The 14,166-nt window shown below is 42.4% G+C and overlaps 1 protein-coding gene across 4 annotated transcripts in view; it reads left to right on the forward strand.

The window, feature by feature from the left end:
- Positions 1 to 12,646, forward strand: part of AKAP12 (A-kinase anchoring protein 12) — a 31,266-nt gene extending 18,620 nt beyond the window's left edge. For 3 of the 4 annotated variants that reach the window (XM_056343327.1, XM_056343328.1, XM_056343329.1), the window contains 3 exons: positions 2,865 to 6,664; positions 7,472 to 9,409; positions 10,019 to 12,646. In XM_056343327.1, coding sequence (XP_056199302.1) covers positions 2,865 to 6,664; positions 7,472 to 9,409; positions 10,019 to 10,027 — 5,747 coding nt within the window. In that variant the 3' untranslated portion in view covers positions 10,028 to 12,646. Of the gene's footprint in view, positions 1 to 1,587; positions 2,233 to 2,864; positions 6,665 to 7,471; positions 9,410 to 10,018 lie in introns of those variants that run through there. The other variant, XM_056343330.1, reaches the window with a different exon arrangement.
- Positions 12,647 to 14,166: the final 1,520 nt, after the last annotated feature.

The raw sequence follows: 14,166 nt of genomic DNA on the forward strand, positions 1-14,166 counted from the left end.
CCTTGAAACTCCTCTTGAACACTAAGTTTGTATTCTAGGAATAAATAAAAAAAAGCAATGCAGCCTCAACTGCAGCTATAAACTCTTAATATTTTTAAAAGATCAAGATTTTCAAAACGGTACGCATGCGTTCCCGGGGAGCGTTTGCAAGAGGAACGAGGAACCCTTGGAGAGCTGTGTCTCTAGTTGCCTGGTGAGAGTCACAAGTGTCTGTTGACTTCTCCTCCACTCCTACTGCCTTCCTGCTTCTGGTCTTTCCCACTTAGACCCAGCATTCCCCACTGGCACTCAGCCCTGATTTTTGTTCTACCTTTATCTAAGCCATGTCAGATGGAGATAGAGATTTCCATGTGTCTAAGGGTAAGCACACTGGCATTAGTGCAGGACTGAGGGAGAACAGAAGGGAGACTCTATAGACTCTTTCCACCAGAAGTGTGAAGAGGCCTGGCTCATGAACAAATTTTTATTTAACATTAAATGATCAGTGTTTAATTTCATACCTGGTTCAGCCAGAAAAATTACTTCTAGTGTAGACAAACTGAAGAATATATCAAAGTACTTGTTACTAAATAACTATAAAATATGTACCTTAGTATTTGAAGAAATGCCTCTAACTTTGTGAATTCCCATTAAGCCATGATAACCTTTCTGTTAAATTACATACTTTGATGGAAATGACAAGGAATTTATTTCTGGACCTGGGAATAAATTAACACAGATACAAAACCAGTCCCTTGGCTTTATCCTTGTATAGTCTCAGCATACAACTACATAATGTTTGATTCATTAGTGTCCAAAAATACTAGTAAAATAAATCACATCAGTTTTTCTTTGGTAAGCATCTTAAAATAAAAAGTGAGTTCAGATGTGTTATTGCTGCTTCTAGCTGTGCTTACATCCTCAGTTCCTTTCCCTACCTTGCCACGGTCCAAAGTGTCCTCGCAGTGAGTTATTTTTGCTTGTGGAGTGTTCTGGTGTTTGCAAGAGGTGTATTACCAATGGAATAATAATCCTGGCTTCTTCAGGAAAATGTCCATTTCTTCTTACCCTGTTTCATCACAAATTACTCAGTTTGAATGTTTTTAAAGTGTTCAGGGAATTAGGATGTTACCAGAGGTCAGACTTTTAAGTGAATTAGGAGGTACCAACTGAAGTAAATAATTTTAAACTGTTAGATAAAGGAAAAACAAAAAGCTTTCCTAATGTCAACTGAGAAACAACAGCCACTAGGCTGCTGCTAGTGAATATAAACGTAATTTGCCCTCCACATAGCTATTAGAAGCCAGAATACTTGTAGATTTAATTTTGTTTTAGTCTTACCTAGACCGCGTTGTCTATGTGCTTAGGAAGATGCAGTTCTTTTCGCAGGGGATGTAGGCAAGCAGAATCGAGGAAGCATCTAGGCTGGGAGGGACCTCTAGAGAGCAGGTGGTCCGGCCCCTGCACAAAGCAAGGCCAAATGCAGAGTTAGATCAACTTAAAGATGGAACAAATAAAAGCTAAATCACTTTGGGGAATTCAGTGATGCATTTGTACTTTTGAAAGTTGCCTCCTGCATGCCTTTAGGCATTGAAGTAACATATGTACAACTTAAAAGAAAGGGGCCATGCCTCCTCCCAGGATGTTGCTGTTTAACATTAATTATTCTTTCTTTTATTTTGTCATCTTAGCATTCTAACATTTGGTCAGAGAGGAGTGTGCTCCCTCATGGCCTCGCACTTTCACCTGTTCCACAAAACCAAGGCTCAGGAACAATGTTAAACGGAAACCCTGGCAGTATCAATGCCCAAGAATCTTTTGGTATCGTGAAGATGCTATAGATTTTATCTTCACATGTTGCGCTGTTCATCACACAGTTACTACTATTATTAAAATTCTCCTTATAGGCAACAGCAGTTTTACCTGCTCGTTTTTTGTGTTTGAATGGCAGAACTTCAGAGGCTTGATATCCTTGTTCCTTTCCACCTTTTCGTTGCTACGGCCCACTTACTTGGGCCGTAGGGTGCTTGTGATTTTGTGCTCCAAGATGGATGTGTGCTGGCTTCTTAACTGCTGCATTTCAGGGGGTTTAATTTAAATGCCAGCCTGTGAACTTAGGCAGCTCATGGCCAGAGGGAGTGATAATACTTAAATTGTCTCACCAGGACTGAGATGGTGGTTGCCAGTGTCCTGAGGAAAAGCTCAAATGGTGCTCAAGAGACAGTGCAAACACAGACTTGTGAGCAGCGGAGGGTATGATTTTACCTGCTTGCGTAGTAACAACCTCATTCATTTTAAGCGAGCTGGAGTTGCTGTAGATGAGCTTTCTGTGTGGCATTAGTGATGTGATGTATGAGAGAATTCCAAGATTCGTGATCTTTAAAACAAGTATGTTGTAATGTAACTGTGTGGGGAGTTACAAATTTTCAGAAAACTGGGAAATTTCCCTTGGGCATTTTCAAATCTTAGTATTTTGGGGGGACAAAGCTGTAAAATGAGCTTTTCTTTTCTTGTAATCATTTTAGGTCAACACAATTTTTTATTGTTTGTTTCCTTTTCTCTCAGAGGTCTCTCCCTGTGTGGAAGGGGTACTGAGCTTTGCTTCAGGAATAATTACATATATTGTACTGTATATTCTTTGAGTAATGACGGGAAATAAACTTTGGAAAGACTCATACAATGATACAAGGAAGGAAAGGAATTATAGTAATCTTAGAACAAAAACTAGTTCTTAAAAAAGTTAATAGCACATAGAAGAGGCACACAGATAATAGAACAAGTATATTTAGGGAAGTTTGGTAAAAACGAAAAAAGATTGAAAGGTATAATATAGCATTAAATTGAGAAGGAAACTAACTGAGTTTTTGGTTTTGTTGTTTAAACAGTTGGACAAACAGAACATTCTAGTTTAACTTTGAAGGAAGACACTGAAACTATGGAGACAAGTCCATCTGACTCAAGCACCAAGGACGGTGTAGACGCTGAGAAAGAGGATGCTCATACAATTAAACAGTTGCCGTCTTTGGAAGAAGATGCAGAAGACCACACATCTGAGCCACAGTCTTATGATCTGGGTTTTAAAAAGGTTTTTAAATTTGTTGGTTTCAGATTTACAGTGAAGAAGGAAAAGACAGGAAAATCAGAACCAGTTCAACTGCTTACTGTAAAAAAGGAAACACAAGTCCCTGAAGGAGCTGATGATCAAAAAGAAGTCAGCTCAGAAGAAACAGCGATGCCTGAGGATGCGCACTCTGCAGAAGACAACACCAAAGACACACTGAAAAATGAAAAACCAGAAGATGAATCTCCTAAAACACCAGAGGCGAATGAGGTTTGTTCTCAGTCAGCTGCCTTAGTCACTGATACTGCATCGCCATTAAGAAAATTTTTTACTCAAGGATGGACTGGATTTAGAAAAAAGAAGAGTTTTAGGAAGCCTAAAGAAGATGAACTACAGTCTCCTACGAAAGAAGAGGAGCAAGAAAAAGAGGGACCAACATTAACAACTGAAACCAGTGAAAAGGAAGGGAAACCTGAGTTCGAGAAGCACGGTGAAGAGAGGAATGTGACAGCAGTAACTATTGAAGCGCATGAGGAGCAAGCTGAAGGAGAAGAGCAAGAGTCAAAAAAGACTGTGGCAGCCACAGGAGTCGAAGCAAGTGAGAAGGAAGGGCTAATCAGGCATGGTGAGCAGGGACAAAAAGAGGATGTAGCAGTAGCAGTTGTTAAAGAAGGTGCTAAGGAGAAAAAAGCTGAAGAGGATGATCAAGAAAGGAAGCTTGTGGAAATCCCAGAAGATCTTGGTAAAAAGGAAGAAAAAGCTGAAGAAGGAGAGAAAGAAAGTGAGGTGACAGAGAAACCACCAAAACCAAGGTCAGCGGTACCGGTTGTCACTGACAGTGTGAATGGAGAACTGAAAACATCCTCAGAAGTCCTGCCTGTGGAAGAAAAACTGGAGTCAATGGAAAAGTGTGAAATAGATGACGGAGCTGAAATATCCTCTGAAGAGAAACTCAAAGCAGGATCTTTGGCAGTTGAAATTTCTAGTGAACAGCTTAAAAAGTCTGAAGGAAGAGAAGGAAAGGAACCTGCCCCACTGGGGAAAGAATCACTTGATGGAAAAACAGAGGAAACAGAATTGAAAATGTCACCCACAGCAGACATCACACAAGGAGACGCTCTGGATAGAACCACAGAGAAGAAAGAAAGCAAAGCAGATGAGACAAAACTGACTCTGAGTGCTCCTGGGTTGAAGTCCTTTTCTACCTCTGAACATTCAGTTGACACAGAGGATGATCAACAGTCCATCAGACCCACTGATGAAAGACCACAGGGAAAAACTGGCATAGTTACAACTGATACTATCAAACCAGATGAAATAACCACAGAAATAACTCCTGAAGAGGCAGCTGGAAAGAGGTCTCCGGAAGCTATCATAAATGAAGCTGAACTGCTCTCTTCTCAGGAAAAAACTAAACTACAAGGCAGCCCTTTAAAGAAACTCTTCACGGGTACCGGATTAAAAAAACTGTCTGGAAAGAAGCATAAAGGCAAAAGGGAAGAATCTAAGTTAGGGGAACAGGGTGAACCAATTCAGCAGTTATCAGATTCCCCAGATAGCCCAGAGGAACAGAAGGGGGAGAGTTCTGCTTCTTCTCCTGAAGAGATGAATGAAATTCCTTCTTTGGAAAAATCTGTAGATGGAATGCAGGTCACTGAAAATGAAGATGCTGCAATTTCAGATATGGAGCGGAAAAGAGAAAGTGTTACACCCTGGGCATCATTTAAAAAGATGGTGACTCCCAAAAAACGTGTCAGAAGACCTTCTGAAAGCGATAAAGAAGAAGAAATTGATAAGACAAAGAGTGTTTCAGTGTCTGCAACTGAAAACATTGTTGATGAAAATCAGGGAGAATTAAAAGAAAATGGCATGGACCAGAAACCAGAGAAAATCACAGAAGAGCCCAAAAGGAAGGTTGACACCTCTGTGTCCTGGGAAGCTTTTATATGTGTAGGTTCTTCAAAGAAAAGAGCCAGGAAATCATCATCATCTGATGAAGAAACTGAACATAAGCTTGGTCAAGAAAGCCAAAAAATAGAAGAGTCTGGACAGAGCAAAGAAACAGCAACAGATGCAATTCTTACTAGCTCTCAGGAAAGCGACCAAGGACAAGGGAATTCTTCCCCAGAACAGGCTGGAAGCCCATCTGAAGGTGAAGGTATTTCAACATGGGAATCATTTAAAAGGCTAGTCACTCCAAGAAGGAGATCCAAAACTAGAATGGAAGAGAGAACTGAAGACTCTGTTGTGGGATCTAGCCTGGAGCATTCAACATCGGATGGTGAGCCTGGAAAAGATGAATCATGGGTTCCATTTAGAAAATTAATGCCTGGGCGTAGGAAGAAAAAGTCAGATGGAAAGCCAGAACCAACTCATCTTAGACAAGCAAGAGAAGACATGGCAGAAACAACAGAAGAAGATTCAGATATTCCAGCTGTTGTTCCTTTATCTGAATATGAAGCAGCAGAGCAGGAGAAAATTGAAGCCCAGCAAGTGAAAGATGCTGAAGCAATGAAAGAACAAATCTCAGAGAAAGAGGGAACAGAAAAATTAGAGGAGACCCTAAGAACTGAGCAAGCACATGAAGGGCTTGTACATGCAGTTACTGTTACCGTTGTGGAAGGGGAAAGGGCAGTTACCAGTATTGAAGAAAGGTCACCGTCTTGGATATCTGCTGCTCTGACAGAGTGCATTGAGCAGGCAAAAGAAGAGGAAGAGAAAGAAACTGAGAAAACATTTGAATCTGATGTTATTGTGGAAGAAGCAGAGGTAGCTGCTAAGACAGTGCCAGAGACAAGAAAGGGTATAAGTGATGACACCACAGCAAGTGAGCTAGAGCTAACCTCAGAAGCAGTGACAGCTCTGGAGACAGCAGAAGCTTCTTGCACTGAAGAAACAATGGAAGTGTCCCTTGCTGAGGAGACCACTGAGATGGTTTCTGCTGTTTCACAGTTGTTAGAAACCCCTGATACTACAGAGGAAGTTACACCTGTACAAGAAGTAGAGGCCACCGAACAAAATTTGAAAGAATTGGACAAACGGACACAAAAAGTTCTTCATGAAGTTGCTGAAAGAGTAAAGTCAGCAGATGTAGCACAGCTGGTTAGTGAAAGAACCGTGACAGCAGCTACAACTACAACAGTACAAGGAACTGAGTCGGAAGTGAAAGATGATGCTACAGATGGCAACATTGTAGGCCAGGAAACTGTTTTGCTTGAACAGTCCTTGGAAAAAGGAGAACACAAGGAGGATGGCCTCCAGCCCCAGGGAAGTGCAGAGAGCATTCAGAGAATGCTGATTCTACACGAAGGTTCAGAGAGAAGTGAAGTATCTGTTGCAATTAAAGAAGGCAAAGGATATGAAAATGTAGATGTATTGAGAGATGAAAAACAGCAGCAGGCATGTGAAGGAGCAGTTGTAGAAGACCGTGAAGAAATATCTGAAGGGCAGAGGACAGCAGAGGAATCTTCATCACATGACGGAGTGTTTCACAGCATCAAAGCGGTTGCTCCCAACGAAGAGCTGTTTGCAAAGCAGGAGCCTTCAGAAGAAGAGAAACTGCCTGTAGCAGAGTTGACAGTAGAGGAGACAAGAGATGAATGTACTCCAGAAGTACAGACTGCAGTAAGTATTTTATATAACACAAATACTGAGTTGTCAAAGAAAAAAATCAGCAAGTGTCAGTTACTATACCTAATTTAGAACGAGGTTGTGGCAATATTACTGTCAAGGACTTTCCTTGTGCAGCTAGAGGCAACCAAAGCTCATTTCCAATGAGATACGCTCACACAGATGTCCAGAAGCAGCAGCCACAGAGGTTTGTGTGCAGAGTGTGGTGAAGGTGATTCCTACAGAAACAGGGTGGGAGATGATGTGCCTGGATCCCAAGGTGCTGAAACAACTGCTGTTAGGGCTCCTGCACAGCGCAATGTGACTGAAGATATTAAATGAACACCTGAGATACATATGTGATCCATATGGTACCATACATAGTGGATGGTATCTTCACTCATAGACAGAGATACGATTTTAGCTGAGGTACCTCTGCAAAGTGAGGAAATGAAATGACACTACGATCTCCAGCTTTAAAGGTGCAGGAGTTATTGTGGCTAATGTGTTCCTGCCTTCTTCCCTACCTCCCCACCATCTTCCTGGCTTAGTCTTTGTTTCAAGTGTTGTTGGCTGTCCCTTGATTTAGGCTGCCCTTTGTTTAACGAGCTGTGTGTCCTGAGACAAGGTCTTGGTCACCCTGGGTCACACCTGGGTCACACCTGGGGTCTTGGTCACCCACTAATCTCAGTGTCATCACCTCATGCTCTTCCCATAGCCTTCCTCCTTGTGGTCATTTCTTCAGGTGCTTTTTCACCCAGAACATTCCTGGTCACTCCTTGCTTGTACCCGTTTTCACAGGTCTGTTGCTATTCTCTGCAGGTACTAGACAAGACAGAGGATGAAACCTCTTTGTTGGAGCTTACAGCTGAAAAGCCTGTGCAGCTTGAAGGAGAGGGCAGAACACTCACTGTGGGACCAGAGTGCACAGAACCAGTTGTCACTGCAGTCCCTCTTAAAGCCGAAAGACAAGATGAAATTCCTGACTTGGACTCAGAAAAGCAAGCTTCTACTGAAGGAGTTCCTTGCAGGGAACCTGCCCAGAGAAAGGAAGAGGACGGTGATGCTGTGCCCCTTGAAGTGAAGAGCACAGAAGTCACTGTTACTGAAGTTCCACTGCAGGACGAGGTAAAAACCTCTGCCCTTCCTTCAGAAGCAATTGGCTCAGAAGCAGCTGTAGATGCTGAGCAGAGTGTGCGGGAGGGGACTGGCAGGCACATTACAGCAAAAGATTCTGCATCCACCCTAGAGCCACAACATGGAGAAGGAACAACTGAAACCCCCTCCCAGAGTGATGAAACCAGAGGTGGCAAAATCGAAGATGCGATGCTCAAAACTGAAACACACTTAGAGAGCCATACCACTGTCACCGAGGCTCCCATGCAGATTGAAGCAGACAGTGTATCTAATTTAGCATCAATATGCTCAGATATCACTGAAAATGGAAGCACTGTCCTCACTGACCTGAGTCCTAAGAAATGTGAAATACCAAGCAGCTTAGCTGAAGAAGAGACTGTGGAAAAAGAAGAACTTGTGGAAACCTCAAACTGTCAAGACTTTCAAAAAGAAGATAACAAAAATGAGCAATCCACGGAAAGAGCCAAAGAAGCATTTGAATCTGGAAAATGGGAAGTTGTGGGAGGTGATGAATGTTCAACTGCTGTCCAGCAAGAAGTTTTGAGCATGCAAGAGAAAGTCTCTGACTCAGCCTTCCTACAAGCTGAAAGGTTGGAGGCTCTGAAAGTGTTTGTGCCAGTAGCAGCTGCAGCAGTTGAAGAGCATGTCATGGCAGAAACTGTAATGCCTGATACAACAGCCAACACTGTACAGCCCTCAGCAGCCACACCAGAGCAGATGGCTTCTGAAGGGGTCCCAGTTACTACTGTTGACTATTCAGGCTGCAGGACTGCAGAGCTCGGTAGTGCAGAAGCACCTGAGCCTCAGGTAACTCCTGCTTCCATGAATGGAATATCAGAGGAGCAAGAGGGGCCCCAGAGTACAGGGCAACCTGAACAAAATGGTATTGCTCTAAGTGACGGCCTGTCTCTCACTCACACGGAATTTGAGGGTGTTGTTCAGTCTGTGAGTATAGAGTCCCAGAGTACGAGGATTGTATTGACTGCCATCCAGACAGCTGTTCACAAACTTGCAGAAACGGAAGAGTCAGCTGCCTTTGAGTCAGAGCAGTGCATTAAGTCCATAGGGAAAAGCCCATCAGATACAAATATGCCTGAACTTCTGGAACATGTGCAGGTGGATCAACTTCCAGTAAAAGAGGAAGAGATAAGGAGTAAAGAAAAAGAGCTCCAGCAATCAGGAGTAGTGAAAACCGCTACCTTAACAGAATCTGCAGAAATTCATGCAACTGTAGGAAAAACAAAAGACATGTTGTTAACTTCAGAGATGCTGAAAGGTGGACAAACTCAGAATTCTTTAACAATTGAAACTAGCCCTGAAGATGTTTCAAGGGAAAGTGTGACGCTTCAGAAATCAGCACTAGAACTAAGTACTTCAGAAGATTCCGCCAAAGACCCACTAGATATACACCCACCAAAATTAAGGGAAAAAGAGGTTGGGCAGATTATGGAAGTCCCAGACCAACATACAGGTCAGAAAACATGCAGAGAAAGTGAGGAAGAACAGCATCGCTCACCAGTGGAAGATGGGAAACCACAGACATGGGAGGGTGATAGTTGCCAAGAAGGAACACCTTGTGATAGTCCACAAAGTCAAAACTCAGTGGCTACTGACACTTTGAATGTAAGTAGCATTTTTAGCCAGTAGTTTCTTTTTCCAAAATAGTGTTGGGGGTCTCTAAAACGGTTGTCTCTCTTATTTATGTTGGGTGTTTTTTTTTAAATCCGGGTGAAAGGCAACTGCTCCCCAGTTTAACTACCAGGCCACAGATTCTACCACCTCCCCATCTCATTCTACTGCCTCTGTTTGGCTACTCAACACCTTGTTTCTTTTCTGTATAGCTGCCCTCACTTTAATGGCCTTTGGCTTGGCCTGTAGTTTAGGGTGATATTTCTGTAAGGTAGAAAATGTGGTTTCCAGTTTTCCTAGATACACACTCATGTGGCACATTTAATGTATGGGATTTAATCCACAAACATGCTTCCTCTTTAACAAAGCCTAGGGGATGTGAGTGTGCCTTCCATGGTAAACCTGGAGTGCCTCATGTGCTGAAGCTCTTTGCACTTCAGTGAAATCTGAATCAGTAATGATAGGTACAGTCTTTCCCTAGGATATTTACTGCACTTGCTTCACTAAGTCATGAGACCTCTGAGAACTGCTTAGGAAAATGAGATATTCTTGGGAGATTAAGTTGTCATTAAGAAGGCTTTTTTACTGTTGTCTTTCTTTCAGATGTGCTAAGCATCCATGTGGCATTTGGAGAGATGCCAGTCCTAGAGAACAACTGACAATCCTGCAACAGAACCAGGAGCTTTATTCACTACCCTTTATTCTCGGATGTTAACGTCTGCTCCTTTGAAGACCTCACCTTCGTCGTCATTTCTATTAAAAAAGCAATGCCTTTAATGTTGACTGTAGCCACACTTGTGTTCCATTCAAAGGTCATTTGTCTCTGTCAGAAACGTACCATTTAGATTGGAGATGCACAACTGAGATCACTAAACTTTGTGCCACAGTTATTACTGTCCCCTCACTTAACACATGTTCTGTCTGTCCCATCTTCTTCAATTCCTTCACTTATCCCTGAATCCCCCTCCCTTCTTTCTGCAGTCTCCCTTACCCCCTACATCTTCCGTAGCTGCCTTGATTTGACCTACGAGTGGCCATAGATGCTGCTCGACTTGTGTGTGAGGGGGAAGAGGAGGGCTGACTGATGAGAACACATGAGACTTCTGGCTGAGTAGCAGATGTGTCTTTATCAAACAGCAGGAACTGGATCATGCACAAATTCTTGAGCAAGATGCTTGAGATTGCTGCCTTTCAGTTTATTCAGGTATCTCTATCCATCCTTCGGTTATATTTGTGCAGGCCTGATTTAGTGAGAAATTACTTCTACCGTGTATCTTGAAAGGAGATTGAAAATACCCTTCTGTTGTTCCAGACTTCAGGTCTCAGGACTGGACTGTAATGTGTTGAATATTTATATGTATGTCTTAAACCCAGTTCTGATTTTAACGTAGAGCTATGATACTTCTGTACTATTTAGGCATACCCTTAAATGAATTTTGTAGAGTAGCCTGGAGAGGAAATTGATACCATTGGAGCGGAAATTGATAACATGTAGTTTCCTATTTATTGTTCCAGGTTTTTTCCCTTGTAAAATCTCTCAAAAACTTGGCTGTCTTGCTTTGAATATTTATATGTATATCCTAAACCCGGTTCTGATTTTAATGTAGAACTATGGTATTTCTAAAGACAAAAGGAGAACCCTGACCTGTCAGATCCACCAGTCGCTTCTACTGGCAGTCCTCCCTAGTTTCTAAGAACCCTCCAGAGTTACCATTTCCCTGTCATCTTGCTTATGTACCACAACCCTCATATCACATCCCTCTCATTCCAGGGTCTGCTCATTTCTTGTCACGGTCCCGTCCAACACCAAGCCTTTCCCCACACCTATAACATCTAACGTTCTTCCTGCATACAAGCATTCCTTTCCCAACCCCTGCCTGAATCTCTTTCCCAACACAGCATTTTCTGAAATCTTCCCTGCTATCAATTCCTCGTCTTGGCTGAGCGGGGAGTAGGAAGGAGGGTAGGGGCTTGGTGATGAATTCTGCCTTGAGTTGCAAAAAGCTGATGAGACCTTTGGGATGCTGAGATCTTAAAAACCTTCATGTGAGGTGGGTGGGACTGACAACAGCTGTAGACTAGAATGAGCAGGGTGATTTAAAGATGGAAAGAAGCCCCCAGACTCAGAGTCCTGGGATCTATGTCCCCAACAGGAGTTGGTTCTCTCTTTTGTTGTTTACATTAAAATCAAACACGGGGTACAAGTCAGTACTTTCAGCTCTGATTTCTAAAGTGAAGGTTACAGATCGCACTTTGTGAAACTGATGCCCATCAAGTTGAACAATAGCTCACTATCCTACCTGTATAGTAATTTATTTTAAAATCAACCTTTAGTGTACAAATGCTCTTGTTATGGCAGGTGCTTGCCTCTCTTCAAGGCTGCACATACAGCAAGCAATGTGACTGATTGCACTGGTGTGATTGCACCATCTGGTGCTGCCCTGCGTGGAAGCATCAAAAGATTTCCTTACCTCAGAGCAAAATTATATAAATATTTAAAGCTGAACAATGTGGTTTTAAACAATCCAGTCTATCTCTGTCCATTGTTAGTGGTAACTTTCCCCCTTAGCTTTGGGCAATTCCAACAACCTTGGTCGGTTTCCACAGGTTTAAGTTGGCTTGCAAGTTAATCATGCTCTTAGTAACACCTCACAAGTGCAAACTTGGCTGAATTTGTACAAATTATATACCTATGTACGTTAAGCCATATTGCAATAACTGCAGCAGGTAAAACAAAATCAACAATAGCATGACCTGTGTAATCCTGATTCTTATGTTTGTAGCTCCAAAGCTGTTAATAATATGTAAAGTTAATTCTTGTCTGAACCTCATTTAAATAAAGCTAGCTTTACCACAATGTAAATTGTCTGTTGGTAGTAATTGGACAGGCGAGTGCTTTAACTTGCCTGTTTTCTCCATTAATCCAGGGCCTAGGTAAGCAATGCAACAAAACAACTATACAATACAAAAGCTTCTTATAACTGACAGCTAAATAAATACTGCACCTGAAGCCACGCTAATGGTGCAAGGAGCATGCCTCCATCGTAGAGATACTACTTTGTTCCAGCATATTGCTTTGGCCTTTGAAACTCTCATTTGAGACTGTGACTTCTGGCTTATGCTTAAAAGCTTGAAGCTTTCTCTAATCCAATGTACTGGGTTACCAAATTTGATTTTGTGTTTTTAAGGTAGATTTTCATTGATTAAATAAAATACAACTGCAAATTTGTTCTACTGTGTGTATGTCGTGGTTTTTTTCAGCTTGCTTAGCGTAAATTGCTTTCTGATGCTTGCTTCATCTTCAGAGTTAGATTTGCTCCTGACAATTAATTTGTTTTGACTGACGTTCAGCTTTTGAGGAGAATTGAAGGAACTAGTTGCAGAATTAAACTGTGATTTGCTTGTTAAGTTTCTATAAAATATGCATCCTTTAAAAGTAATAAGAATAAGGTACTTCAGAAGACTGTGAAGAAAAAAACCAACCTCAATTAAATTCAAGATAGGTAACAGTATTCAGTGAGCCAGAATGAAAAATTAGTAAATCGTATGCCTTGCCAGTGTAACTGAAGTATTAAAAAAACCCAACAAAGCAACAATATGCAACATCCACCAAAAGTTTGGCATAGATTTTGGTAGCAGATTAAGGACCTTAGGCCCATAACTGGTATCTTCTAGGCTCCCCCCCTGCTGCTTAGCTGGGCACCAGCGAACTGCAGCTAACACCAAAAATCCAGAGATGCTTGTGGTTTATGTTCACAGACCTTGGACTTCAGACAGGAAATTTTTCCAGCCATCTATGTTCTATGGCTAAGGATGTTTAGCAGCGTTTGTATCTCAAAAGACATGTGTAGATGCGTACCTGAACTCATTTTGTAAAGCTACATGTTTACCTTCCTGTCTTGGCTAAGATGCTAAACTTAGTACCTGCAAATACCTGCACTGGCCGCAGCAAACACAGGGATGCTGAAACACTGCAGGATGCCTGTCCCTCATCTTACTTTCCTATTGCATCAGGGGGCTTGTACTGCAGGCAAGTGATCTCACTGCCCAGCTCCGGCATCTGGAGGTACAGGTCAAACCAACTTCTCCTACCAGACTTTTTGTTCAAGCCACACAACGTCTGCCAGTCCTTTTGCAAAGTTTAAGCATTTATGCTATCCTGTTACCGATTAAAATGAAGTCCCTGAACAGGCATCAAAGTAGGAATTGTATCCCAGGGAGGTTTGTGTGCTGCTTTCTCTTTTGTAAGGCTGTTTTATTGGCAATAGCTCAAGCATCCTGCCTATTAGCTCAAGCTATGGAAGCGGATCTGGTGTTTCCATTCAGATCCAAAGCATATGCGAGGCAGCTGTGCTTGTTGAGGAACCTGCACAACTTGGATACAGCAAGTGCCTGGGGATGGGCAGGCGGCTTGCCAAAAGCACAGAGGATTCCTGAGATGGCTATGTCTGTGTGCTGAATGCTGGATGTTTGTCGGTCACACGGCCACATGGGAGGGGAGCAGGCCTGAAGAGGCTGATGGCCCTGCAAGGAAGGATATGGTTTGGAATGAGGAGCAATGTGGAGCAGAAGGCCAGCGGGATTGGCAGTACAGGGTTTGGAGTCCTGAATCTGGGGAAGTGGGTGAAATGTGGTAGAAGAGGGTGACTCTCAGCTCTGTGAACACTTTAAGGTGCTGCTAATAAGATGGAAGCTTAGCCACCACAATACTAGTATCTAATTTAGAGACGATGTCAATTCTAGTTGGACAC

The sequence above is a fragment of the Falco biarmicus genome, chromosome 6, assembly GCF_023638135.1.
Source record: "Falco biarmicus isolate bFalBia1 chromosome 6, bFalBia1.pri, whole genome shotgun sequence".
Classification (NCBI taxonomy): domain Eukaryota; kingdom Metazoa; phylum Chordata; class Aves; order Falconiformes; family Falconidae; genus Falco; species Falco biarmicus.